This window comes from Mixophyes fleayi, chromosome 2 (assembly GCF_038048845.1).
Source record: "Mixophyes fleayi isolate aMixFle1 chromosome 2, aMixFle1.hap1, whole genome shotgun sequence".
Taxonomy (NCBI): domain Eukaryota; kingdom Metazoa; phylum Chordata; class Amphibia; order Anura; family Limnodynastidae; genus Mixophyes; species Mixophyes fleayi.
The window spans coordinates 125203609-125218252 of NC_134403.1; the positions used below are offsets into that span (position 1 = coordinate 125203609).

The following is a 14644-nucleotide window of genomic DNA, read 5'->3' on the forward strand; positions in this document are numbered from 1 at the left end:
GTGTGTGCTGGTACATTACGTCAGTACATGAGCCCTGCTCGCTTGTTTATAACAACTTCTGTAATTCGCTTAATTCAATTGGTTTAGTGACATAGGCTATAGACAATAACATCATTAGAAATAATACTATGCATTGTTTTGTAGGAGTTACAAATATGTTTCAAGAAGAACTCCAGTGATAACAGCTGCAGCTGGACCAGGGACTACCATTTATTCTAACAGCAAAACTTTACAAATTGTGACTTCTGAGTAACATTTTATGCACACAAAATAGATCACGACTACAACCTCCTTAAGGTTCCAATATAAAGTATGCATCATTTTGATTAGAGTTTCCTTGAAAAGTACTAATACTTACATATGGAGACCAAGAATATTGGGGGTTCCATCCCTGTCTGAGTCTGAAAGATCATGAAGGGAACTTACAGACAAAACAATCTGCCCGGCTGCATAAACAATAGACAGATAGACAATGGTCCTGTATGTAAGGAAAATGCATTAATCAGATTCTCAAAAAAAATGTAAAACATGTTTATCATTAATTTAATTAGATAAGGAATACAATGGAAATAATATAAGTCACTGGTACTGTATACAATTATAATAATTGCTTCTAGTCATGAATATGATTGGAACTACAAATTAACATATTGTATTGCATATAGCATTGAACAGATTCTAACTTTCACAAAGAAACAGCATTAAACATGACTAAACCCTTATGCCAAGTACATGTTCTACTACTTAGTAAAGATTATCTTACTTGAATTTCCCCAGCCATGAGTCAGCAATGATAGCCCCTAATATTGGAGTCAGGTAGCACACAGCAACAAAAGTGTGATAAACCACGGTTGCAAGGTTGTCATCCCATTGTAGAAAGTATTTGAAGTACAAAACCAACACAGCTACAAAGAAGATATAGATTAGGTGACCACACAGCTCTAATCAATTAAAAACTATCCTGTACATATGGTCTGAATTATATTAGAAGACTGAGGACATGTTCTGTATCTGTGTCCCCAGCTGTCACAATGACTACATTTCGTTCCATTCACACATGGAACAAACTTTTCTTGTATTGACAGCTAAAGGATATCTACTTTTGCATATAAATCACTATGGCTTATTCAAATGATTCTAAAATAACATGTGATATAAATCCTTCACCTCGCATTCCATAGTAGGAGAACCTTTCACAGAACTCATTGATGACAATGAAGAAGATGCTCAGAGGATAACCAAAGCAGCCCGGCTAATGGAAAATATGAGAGAGCTGAGATTAGTTTAAAGTCACAAATATAATATAACCTCAGGACAAAAAAACCTTTCATAATGTTAACAATCAATATGAAAATGGGAAAATTAAAAGACACTTATGATAATAAAAAATGTGTTGATGTTGGTTGAACCAATTTAGTTGATTGGAGATACATCTCATCTTTACCAAGTAACAACTAGTTAAGATGTACAACACCATTTTGCCTATATTGTAGTAAGGCTATATCTGGTTAAATACATCCTTATATCAGCTTTCATGGTATTGTATATTCTGCTGGTATTATTTCTAATTTGGTATAAAAATATATAATACTTTATCTAAATTCAAAGCAATACAAATAAAATCATTAAAAATAAAAGTGATCCTATAATTATATAGATAAATTGTAAGTTATGCGGACATTACCCTGTAAACAGTGGATATTAAAAGTCTGCACATCCTTATGGAAGTTGCAGGAGTTTGTGATGTAAAGTCTGAAATCAAACTAGATTGAGTCAGACCTTTTTTCCACCTTTAATGTGACCTTGTCAACAGCATAGTTCAAGTGACAAATAAACAGTTTTAAGGAAAAATAAAGGAAAATAAAAAACCTACAATACCCTAGTTGTTTAAGTGTGCACATCATTTCATAATGGGACTGTAGCTGTGTTCAGAATGAACCAATCACATTCAAAGTCATGTTCAACGGTAATTAGCATACAACTGCCAGAAATGACAGTGATTGTGATTAACCCCAATAAAGGGGCTGTTCCTGTAGGATTTCCTTGCAGTTGTTTTGCTTGCATCCTACTGGGATAGCCATGGACGACAAACAGCTTTCACAACAACAACAGGATCGATTTTTTTTAATTTGCTAATCAGGAGAGGGGTATAAAAAAGAAAGGTATTACATGTACCATGGAACACTGAGAAGTAAATGGAGGAAATGTGGCACAACAGGTACATTGCCATCATCAGAACAACTGACAAAGTGAAACCTCATCAAGGAGGATACCAAGAGGCATACAACAACATTAAAACAACTGCACATTTTTTTATCAGGAACTGGCTACTCATTGCCTATGAGAACAATCTACTGTATTCTGCACATATCTGGGCTATGGGGTGGCAAGATGAAAACCATCTCTCAATAAAAAAACATCTAAGGTCATCTATATTTTGCTAAAAAATGCTTTCAATATCCCAAACCATGAGGGACAATGTCTTCTGGTCTGATGAGACCAAGGTTGAACTTTTTGCTTTAATTTTAAAAGATATGTTTGGCGCAAAGACAACAACACTAATCACCCAAAGAACACATTGCCTACTGTGACACATGGTGGTGGCAGCATTATGCTTTTGGCTGTATCTCTTCAGCTGGGTCAGGGGCTCTAGTCAGGATAAAAGACATAATGAATAGCTCCAAATATGAAGATATTTGTCATGAAAACTGCTGGTCTCTATCAGAAAGCTGAAGAGGAATTGCACATTCCAAGATAACGATCCAAAGCACAAAATCCAAGTCAACCAAGGAATGATTTCAGAAAAGGAAGATCAAAGTCTTGTAATGACCCAGTCAGAGTTTGGACCTCAATCCCATTGAGAAACTGTGGAATGACCTGAAGAGTGCTGTGCACAGGAGACCCCCTCGAAATGTGACCTTGAACTTTGTGCAGGGAAGAGTGGATATCATTGCAAAGTCCAGGTTTGTGAAGACACTTATTTAAATGACTCACTGCTATAATGGAAGCAAAGGTGCTTCCAAAAACCAGGGTATTGTAGATTTATTTATTTTCACTTATTTTTCCTAAAAATTGTATATTTGTTTTTCACTTTGTTGCACTGTCACATTAAAGGTGAAAAAAGGTCTGACATGATTTATCTTGATTTCAGGCTTTATGTCACAAACACCTGCAATTTCAATAAGGGTGTGTAGACTTTCTATACCCATTGTATCTTACAGTGTATCTATGGACTTACTGGATGAAATGTGATAATTCATATTAAGTCTCACATGCATTTTCTAACTTCTTATGGTGAGTTGATATATGTAACCTGATCAGCGTTGGTTCCCTTAACTTAATATATGTTAGCTATGATATATATATATATATATATATATATTATATATGTAAATAATCTCAAAGGATTGAAATTGATTGCTGGTTAATGCAAGGGTACTCTATATTTCAGATATATTCTGTCCAAGTTATTGTTTAGTTAGTTTATGTTCTACCACGTTTCACATTTCAGGAAGTAGCTAGGAGGCTCTTTGATTACATATTGCTATTTTGTCACATCATATTCTGAGTGCAATGTTTTATTTTTCATATATTAAAGTTTACAAACATACCATAGTATGTTGAATTGTTGCTTTCTACTGTTTGCATAATGTATGGTGTGGTATTGATAAAATTTCCTGAATTACAGCCACTGCTTAAACTGCATTATATTATTCTTGGGTGGCCCATCCGTATTTCTCCACCTAGTCATAACTACGATTATATTTTTTGAGGACCTAGCTAATAACTCAGCATAAGTTCCTACACATTTCTTTATATAATAGTGTATCATTGTATGTGTAAATATATATATATATTGTATATCTCCCCTCCTGTCTCCACACCTGTTCTTCCACTCCGTCTTTACAGTATTTGCCTGCCTGGAGTTTCTGAAGTTCTGGTACTTTGTGTTTATTGTTCTGTATTGTTTTACCCTGTATAGTATACTGTTTGTGCCGTGTACGGCGCTGCGGAAACCTTGTGGAACCTAACAAATAAACGATAATAATAATAATAATAATAATAATAATAATTGTAACAAAAAGAGGCATTTAGCTGGCAATATGCAGAGAAAGCAGGGAAGTAGAGTAAAACATTTGTGCAGTAATGCACCTAGATTGAATGTAAAGACCTATGTATGAAAAGCAATAGTTTAAATTTGGTTTAACTTACATGACTTGAAATCCTTCCTCTTAGCAAACAGACAGGGTGTGTCTGTTTGAATTACAGAGCCAGTGATGGGCGTTTCCTTTTAAAGAGAAGGTGGGTGTGTCACCTGTCCATCAAGCTAAGGCTGGGGGAGGAGTATCAGGTATAAAAGCTTGTTTATATCATTTGTGCACGGAGACCAACGCTGGGTAAGCTGGCTGGTCCTGAGAGAGAGAGCTGGACTATGTATAGCTAGTGTTTAGGGTCTCCATGATTGCTGTGCAAGTATACGGTGTCAAAACATTTACCATCCTGACAATAAAGCACCATAAAAAGGAAGAAGATGTTCGCGTGTGCTTCTGCAGTAGCGGGCTTTTGCCACAATATATATATATATATATATATATATATATATATATATATATATATAATCCAATATATATTCCCATGACATGCATTTAATGTTTGAACAATGGCATGTGGATGGCAGTATTTGGATGGCTGCACTTTAGATCAGCTCTGTGCCTTACCTGCCATATAATCATCTTCACACAAACATAAAACAGTTAAAGATGTGCAAAGGCAGTGGGAAATTACATGGTGATGCCAAGAAGTGACATTGCACCAAGGAGTGTCATCAAAGGACAAGGTTCTTTAGGAGATCTTCTGGGTAACACCTTACTTCAGCTCCTGGACCAAGTGAGTTTAACTGTCTTTACTGTCAGCTGTCATTGCTCTTGACATCCCTATTCCTCGTTTGGTAATCCCTGTTATCTCCTTCAAGGAAGCAGCTGCACTGAACATGGGAAACAACAGTCCTGGCTCTGTTTCCAGCATTGAGCATGACACTAAAGAGAAATACCTGGCTCCATATACTTTCTCCAAGCTTGCGGATAGCCACAGGAGTTCCTGTGCAGCACAAAAGCTTTCTCTACAACCGAGAACTGAGGAGGGAGGCTCAGATAATGGTGACGGACAGCTGTGGTTTTGATTGTTTTAAGATTTCTTCCTCTGTCTCTTCTCATTACAACCACATTACACTACTGTTAGCTACACAGAAATGCCAGTCGCCAATGACTGCTTTATTATTGATGTCTGATAATGGTGCTGCCTTACAGGAGCCACAGGCACTTTCCCCCACTAGAAATTCCATATGTTACTACTTTATGAATCAAGTGTTCCGCATACCTCTTAGATTGTAAGCTCATGTGGGTAGGGCTATCTTTACCTTGTGTTTTATGCAAAATCATGTAATTTATTTGTGTCATGATCCTTTTAATGTACAGCACTGAGTAATATGTCCCCGTTTTATAAAATAAAACATAATAACTGAGATAAACAATCTGGGTGAGATTAGAATCTCTAATTGGTTGATTCTCCTCTTTTAATATATGTAATTTTCCTCACCACCATGAAAAAAGAAGCTGACTCATCTCAAAGTAATTGTAATTGTAATGTATCCCATTGTGATGTCAAAACTTTACCAAGTATCCTTATGGTGTATACATTTATTTAAAGTTCCACCGAATGTGCATAAATGTTGACCAAGTAACACTTTCTCTTTTCACTTCTACTTTGTTTTAAATATGCTTCATTCATTATTTACATCCCTTACTTAGAATTTATTTTAACAGGTGCAAGTACCCTTTAATCTCATGTACCCCAAGTGTATGTATAGCACTATTTGAGAACCCCTGGTCTACAGTGCCCTGATATAGACGATGTCTGGCTGAAATTACAGCAGGTTTGTATAGCCACAACTCTACTTATTTGTTATAGGCAAGTACTACCATGTTTATGAGAGTAAAACTTAAAATATAAATATACTTGCGACCTTTTGATGTTCCCCTCTGGGAGGCTATAGGCAGAGGGGGTGGGGCTCAGGGAATGGCATCATTTTGCCTGAGAATCGCATCATGGCGACTCTAATCCTGACCACTTCACTAGGAAGTGGGCAGATGCGGGAGGTTTCCCTACTCTCATGGAAATCCGGGAAACCTACCCGGAATTCGTGAGTCTCTGGACATTCCGGGAGAGTTGGCAAGTATGAAATATGAGAAATATGTATATTTTACAGTGCGTATTACAAGCAGGGAGACAAAATATGTTGCATAAAAAGAACTTACAGTTGATTTTTCGCCCCGCCCTGTTTAGGAAAAAAGAAAGAAGAGTGATTTTTTTAGAAAACACAGTCATTGTAAATTAGTATCTTCAAAAATGAAAAATGAAAACTAATTAATATAAATATTTATAGCTATGAATCTCTGAATAGGATAATCATATTTCTAGGGTAATAAATGACTACATTGTTATCTTTGATGTAGCTGTACAAATCCTAACCTTGCTTCTTAAATTATAATTGTAAATAACATTATTTCCTATGCATGTCTTTTCAAAATGAAAAGTAAAACTTTTCTAAATTGCAGTTTGAAAATAAAGCTGCCCAGTAATTGTATGCTATATGCAAAAGCAGCCATTATTTCATCCTTACATGCAAAACATTGCATTTGCACCCCTTGCATTCCATCATTGTAGTGAAGGGTGGGACATGGACCATCTTGTGGCTATTACCGGTACTGCATTGGTTCTTTTTTCTTGTTATTATTCTTATCTACTCTGAACTCAATCTCCAAAAACTGTCAGATACTGTTTCTCTAGACAGCTACTGTAAAATAAGACTGTGGAGGACTATTTAAAAAAAACAGAGCATTCAACAGTGATCATGCACACAACATAGGACTGCTTAATAAAGGTATCTCTAAGCAATAATACACACACATACATAGCAAAACAAAACCACTGCATAAGTACTATTAGTAGTGTTACTTTTTTTAACACTAATTTTATAGCATAATTGAATTGAGTAGTGCTTTACAGACATATTACAATAATAATGCACATGGTCTATACATCGATAAGGACTGTGAAGTTGCCAGTGATTTCACAGCAGGTTTAACTGACATTTTATCACTGGAGCTTTTTGTCGTATTGTAGCAAACATATGACAAAGATACGTAGCCCAAGATAATACAGATTCATTTACTGAGAGGATCAAAACACTTTAGTTTGCTTAACTATGTCTAGGTGGCCTATATGAGTGGCTAGAATTATGATTTTAAAAGGAAATGGTGATGTAGATGTAGTCCCCATGTGTTGCTACGGTGACAATTTATGCCAACCACGGCAGAACACTGCATTACCCGGCCACAGGGAACAGCTAGTAAGAGAGTTGGCAGTTGGGCCAGGACAAGAGAAGTCAGATGAAACACTTGCAGGCGCTGGTAAGAAAGAGGTGGCTGAGAGGTATAACTAGGATGAGACTGATCAGTGTTGTGGAAAGAGAGAGGATAAGGTACTGCAGTATTCTTTATACCAGGGGCGTGACCGAGCAAGACCTTATTTGTCAGAGGAAAGTGAGGTTCCCAGGAAAGGAATTAGTCCATCAGCACAGGCCCATTGAGGAAAGGTCTATTATACAGACGCAAAGTATGGGAGCTTTATTAGCCTTTTAACCGTGAGTGAAATCAGCTTTAAGTGTGGAAGACACTTTACAACCCTATTACCCCTTTAGAGACTGAGTTTATTAATGATGGGAGCATTCCATTCCCAAACAGAGAGCTATTAGAGTGGGCTTTGTAACAGCATACACTAACAGACACCCTAAGGCGTATATAATAGACTTTGTCAAGATTGTCTCAAAACTGTTTATATACAATGCTGCTAAGGCCTTGCTATAACTGTTTTGAGCTATCCGTAAGACACGCAGGGCCTAATTCATGTTTGGATGTACAGATCATGAATGTACAGATTCTGCACTGCGCATACCAAGAAACTAACATTACGCCAATGAGCACAATTGCAAGCAATTCAGATCCGCTTGCAGGTGACGCTGATGACTGCATACAAATTGAGAGGTGGAATGTGACAGGGAAGGGGCGGACTAAAGTAGGCCATATACAGTAAGGGTGTTTCAACACAAGTGCAGCCAATTCACGTTCTGTGTTTGTCGTAAGTACGCATGTTTTCACCTGTATCTTATGCACCCTCTACACTATGTTTTTGTATTAAAAATGACATGTATGTGTGCCCGTAGCTATCAAAGAACAACTGAGAGCAACTAAGATATACTATCTAAGCATTGTGTGTACAGTATGCATTGTAATCATCTTTATTTATGGAAATGGTTAAAAAAAATATTTAAAAAAGTTTTATATTTTAAAATATGTTTTTTAAATTACTATTACAATTAACAGTTATTATTTTAATTTATGACTTAATAAAAAAAAAATTATGTTCTGATTAGGGACTTTTATTAGTAAAGTAGCAGTAGACTTTAATCATTTCTATGTGGTAATTGAGTAATTAATGTAACTGGATTTTATCTCCATTATTTGACTTTTTTCTAGTAGTTCTATTGCTTTTCTCCGAAAATATTGTTACGCTGGCACATTGATGTATATTACTACATCACCATGTACATTTAAGCTATCCTTTATTGTATTGCCAATATATTATATTATATAATACCGTATATTCATTCATATATTTATAGTTCATTGCATTTAATGATAAATAATTTTTGTCATCATCTTGTTAGTAATGTATTATCAACTTTAAATTGCTGCTACCACTTTTGATCAGATTCTCCTGCCAAATAATAAACTCTCAGTGTTAATATTTGCAGCATTCTGTGTAAAGGTCTGGGTAGGTACAAGGGGTCTCCTAAGTCGTCTCTGGTGGTCACCCTCCACATCTTCATAGAACCAGAGTAGAAGATTTGGGTGGGGGCTCTGCTGTTAGATAACACCCCTCCTGGAGTGAGGAGAAGGGGGTATTACATATACTTATCAACAAAGTAGCAGGTGACGGATGTGGCTGAGCATTGTATTCTACCTCAGGACTTAAATGTAAAACCTTTTAGATTCAGCTGTCTTTTGACATATTAGATGCAAATTTAGAGTTTAGTATAAATGCTGTGTGTGCCAAGTACATGGCCAAAAACCAAACCATATGGATCCTGGTTCGGTTATTGACAGGTGTCAAAAATGGCAAAGGACCACATTATGCCCATTATCCTCCCAGACCACTTCCTTATCAGCAGAGACCACACCCATTTCCCATGAAGCCACACCTGGTAGGCCACGGGACTGTTCAGTGAAAACCATGACTGGATTGTTGTGGGGTGTGCTAATGTAATCACTGTGTTACCACGTGTACAGAGTGGGATTTGTGTGGCTCTATGCAAACAAATCTGTATGATAATACCAATGACGTCTTTCGTGCTGTAACTGCTTTGCTTAGTTTTATGTCTAATCTAGGTTTTGCTTGGCAAGTGAAAATGTCATATAATTTAAATAGCAACATAAAATAGTCACAGCGATTAAGGTTATCTCAATGATGAACAGAGATTGGCACAAATTAATGATGGCACAAGGCCAAAGTATGTTATCAATACTTCTTCCAGAGGTTGAAGGAATAAATATTAGATTGAAGAAATAAATATTAAAGATTACAGGGGATCAGACCTGACAGTCCTGATCCGTAAGCAATAAGTAATTGTAGGACTTATTTTACAGGTAATAGTTATTGTTCTGACAATCTGAGTAACATTTCTAAACAATCCAACTATTCTACTAGTTGATGTAACTCTGAGAAGATTCACGTAAGAATGATCAATTGGTGTTTAGTTCTGGTAACCATTGCCCTTTTGAAAGTTGATACATACATGCCAACTTTCAAAACTTCTCACCTGGGAGATCCCAGGGAGAAGTCATGTGACAAGGGGTAGGAGGGGGCTTGGTGAAATCGTTGTGTCACCATAGCCCCGCCCTCACTATAAAATGCCAAAATTCACGGCATTGAATGGTAGACAAGTATGATGTAGTATACTGTAGGGTTAGTTAGTCTAAGTGTGGCAGCTGGCAGTGTCGTGCTGGGGTATGCAGGCCCAACAATAATCTTATTTACCAGAGGCCTGTTTAGAGTTGTAAACAATATATTTAATTTACCATGCACAAATGTTTACAATTTGGATATGATTGTTGTCCTTGTAGTAAAAATGCTGTAGAGGCCCAGGAAGGCTTATGGCACTCAAGAGGATCTTCTGGTAACTTTAGTGGCTAGTCTGAGGTTGAACCAAGGTACAGCTATGTTGTGGGTGGATTCGTACATTTGACCAGAACAAAGACTGCACTATAACCCAGGAGGTCCAGGGCCAGGAGTAGAACAATCTCCTAGAAGCAGAACTTTGTATAGTTGACATCCTTCAGGTAGAACATGAGGACAGGTCTACAAATCCCTGAATGTGTGGATTTAGCCAGGACTCTAGAACAAAATGGGCCGGTGAGTTAAACATATTAAATAAATCAGCACTGCAAATCACGTACATGAATTCAGCATCTACATGGTTAATAAAACATTTATAACTGTATTTGTAGACATCATCTCCTGTCAATTTCGCAAAACAGGGATTCAAGCACTTAGTGCTGAATTGCCTTGTTCTGCACACTTGATATCATCACAGTGTTATCTTTTAGTGAAGCAATCAAATGCACTTTGAGTCTAAAGTATGCACTGTAATCACATTTAGAACAGATTGCAAATTTGTTTATGAATGCAATTACTGATCATTTCTGTAATCTTTGCTCTATAACGAATAGCAATAAAATGCAACTCTAAAATTTGCAAATAGTTTAAGCATAATTTAGCAACATTAATAGCCCATATTCTAGAATAATCATGGATTTTACTTGTTGAGTAGTATTACCATCCACAGTTTATGCATAAAAGCTGGTTTACAAGGTTAATCTTTTTACCATTTCCTCTTTTTTCCCATTATAGTTATCTTCTAGTTACATACCTTCCATTGTCTTACATTACCAAAACGGGATACCTAATAGACACACATTTGCTTTTGCTCCGTTACACAAAGACAAGTGTATATACTCATCAGGACTAAACCTTACAATAATACACATGGTGAGCATCGTTCTTCAGAAATCAGGAGGCAGCCAGACACTTATATTGTAAGATGAGCCAAGAAAATAAGGGGATACATGGTCGGGAAATTTTGAATTCATAATAGCAACTGTTAGACTAAAGTGTGCAATTTGTGTCTGACCTAGAAAGCTGCTGCTCCATACATACATTTGTTATTGTAGCCGGCTCTTAACCTGCATTCATCTCCTGATAGTGACGTCTGATTTGTCCATTGTAAACACCTGTCTAAGAATCACCTATTAGCCCCTCTGGTTGTTTTTAGTCTATAGAAGACTGACATTTTTGTGTGATTCTCAAGAAGGCAATTAACTAGGTTTCTATATTAATAGCTATATGTATCTGGTATGACCCGAAGTCTATCATGGTGGGTCAGGGTACTTTGGGAGAAATCCATTCTTTATACAGTAGTAATTCACCTCTAATTCAATGTTGTCTACATTTCAATGTGACCCATGTGTTATAAAAATATGTTAATGAGCTGGATCCTACTAGAAAAAGATTTTGAAAGGTCTGTGGAGATCATTAGCGTTGGATGAAGGGGGTACAAAACCTCTGGCGGCCACATCAGGCCCCGGTCTCTAGTTATTCTTCAGGGAGTCCTCTTAGAAGCTTATAGGAGCCCAAGCAGAGTGCTCAATATATTGAAAAATGGTGTTACTTCCCATTGATATCTAAATGCAGAATAAACTACAATCTACTATATGTATATTAGTTAATATTTTTCAGACTATGAAATGTGTGTTTCCTACATAAAATACTTTATTTCCCACACCACAATTGCATATCACTTAACAGTACAAAAGCAAAACAGCTTTAATTTATCTCAGCATAGATTCATACACAAGTGTCTAGAACTCTATTTCTTCCATAAGAAGTTCCATTTGATCATTTGTTAATTGTGGTGACGGACACTGTCTCAGACACAGTAAATCTGTCCAAAGTTGCCCCTAGTAGATTATGTTTCTTTCCAGATGTACGTTCATACGGATATCATAATACATCAAGGTGCAGTGAAAGGCACCAGTGTTTGAATGTCTGGGGGGCAGCGGGTGTGTCATACCATTTGACTATGTGCTCATCACTGATAGTACACTTAACTCGAGGCATAAAAACATGCCAAGGCTAGAGATCAGAAACTAAAAGCAGCAATAATACTATAATATATATTTATTGTATTATAAAGATTATATTGTATTTTTAGATAATTCTTTAAGTAACTGCATGTGATTGATTAACTCAATATAGAAAATTACCTGCAATCTATCTTAAAATGTAGTTAGGTGTAAATGAACAGTGGTTGTAGTTGCACAGACTTGTTTCTGATCTTCTGTGTAACAGTTATGAAAGGATATAGCAATAACCAACCCCTAGAATTAGGAACATCTTGGAAACATTGTACTCGCTATAATCTCAAAAATAAATCAAAAAGCAACAAAATAGTACCGTATATCTCAACATACAGATATCAAACAATTAGCAGTTATTTGATTGGGCTTATGTTCACTTGCTATTAAATATGCATGTGTATACATGTGATTGTCATACAACAGTTGAATTAAATCATACATAACATTAATGGTACATCAAATAAGAATATACAGTATGTACAGGTAATGAGTGTTGAAGTAGTTACATACCCATTGTGACCAGGATACAGGGTGACTGAGTGGAGATGTATCCTTTGGAGACAGGGAAGGAGTTGGTGGTGTAGCCCTTTCTTTTAATGTCCCTCCACTTGGCTGTGGACCAACATTAGGTACTCATTAAAATGACACAGCACCGTCTCTCCTCCTCTGTTTTGTTTTAAGTAGATGAGCTTCATGGGGAGCTCCTCCTTGCTCAGGCTCTGGCTGTAGGACACAGTCCAGGGGTTGATTCCCTTCTGTGGGAAGGGAGATGAGGCAGGAGGGCACTGCAATGAAATCTGTGTGCTACAGCAAAATGTCATAAATACGCTGATAAAAAGTCACTTGTTTACAGTGGCTGTTGGCAGTATTGTTCAACATCAGCTGTGTACATTATATGGTCATAAGACTTTTAATTTTCTGTAGAGGGAGGTAACGGCAAGGACATCTGTTTGATCTTAAGCTACCTTTCTAAAGTATTTGCCAAAATGTTCAACATATCAGTTGCAATGTTTTATTTCTATATTTTTCATGCCAACAAACACTGTGCTTCAGAACATTTACTGTATGCTAAAGGGATCAAGTTCTACTGTTGTCCCTGAAGGCTTTAAAATGTCAATGGCACTAGAGTTTGAGACCCCAGGAAATATACTAAATGGCATCCAAAGCACACTTAGTTATACATCTGATTGTCTTTTCAGACATTTATTTTTCAGCCTATAAAGAAACTATAAGAAAACGTAGCTGTGTAAGATAAGAGTTGATAATAATGCAGTATTCTATACTGGAACCAATGGTAGTAATGTAAATCATCTCAGGGTGTGTCCGTGTAGGTAAAACACAATACATTTAAGAAACACCAATCCACATGCGCTTTAGATGCAAAAAAAAAAAAAATCAAATATGTTTATTGTCCATATAATGGTGTGTCTCCAGGTATAAGCCAAGCCCCAGAAGTGATTAGCTTTCAGGACAAATTTCTACTGGCCTGCCTTCTTCTTAATGTTTTACCCCTGGATAAGGTATAGAGTTGTGTCCCCCAATTACCTGGAAATGATTCCTATTTCAGGGTAATGCTTGCCCCCTTCAGGTATTAAAATACTGCCAGTGGTTTGCTCACTAGGATTAGCTGAAAAAGAAAGTGTAAGGAAAGCACCTAGGAGCTCTGTCCTTAGAGGAGTAAGTGAACCAGAGTTCCCATACTTGGGTATAATTATCTCCTTTATTATAAGGAAGGTGAGTAATTTTTTCCATAGAGGCTATAAATCATATTTATTATTTACACCTTGAATGTTAGTGGATGTGATGTTTAGAATATTGAGCTAGCATACATTACACTGCATGTAGGACATGAAATACTAACTTATGTGACCATCTATTAAGGTTAGAGATTGGTAGGCACAAGAGAGCCAACCAGGGGGTTAACTCGGTATATTTTTGCAGAATGTCCTCAAGTAAAGCTTGAACTTCCCTCCATATCCACCTGGAGGAGTGCTCTGCTATTGTCTTTAATAGAAAGTATATTCCTCTGGCCTATTTTTAAATAGAGTGTTTTTATTGAAAAATGTTAATACTTACAACATAACACCAACATAACCCATAGCTAAACTAACCCCCCCAACTCCCAACACACACACAAAAAAGATAAATAACCTTAATCAAAATAAATAGTTGCTGTAGAAATAAACAGTGTAAAGTAGGACAAATGAATAGACTGCACAGGGCTGTGCATAACTCTCTAAAAAGCAAGAAGAAGAAAATGGAGAGAGGAGAGGACTAAACAGATCACTCTTTATTCACTATAATCGTCAGCATCTTACTGCGGATGTACA

General features: G+C 36.6%; 1 protein-coding gene across 1 annotated transcript in view; it reads right to left on the reverse strand.

Annotated features, from left to right (window-relative positions):
- Positions 1–4725, reverse strand: part of SLC15A1 (solute carrier family 15 member 1) — a 42532-nt gene extending 37807 nt beyond the window's left edge. Inside the window, exons 1-5 of the mRNA XM_075197708.1 lie at positions 4719–4725; positions 2501–2649; positions 1168–1252; positions 764–905; positions 359–478 (exon numbers count right to left, since the gene is read on the reverse strand). Coding sequence (XP_075053809.1) covers positions 359–478; positions 764–905; positions 1168–1252; positions 2501–2649; positions 4719–4725 — 503 coding nt within the window. The remainder of the gene's footprint in view (positions 1–358; positions 479–763; positions 906–1167; positions 1253–2500; positions 2650–4718) is intronic.
- Positions 4726–14644: the final 9919 nt, after the last annotated feature.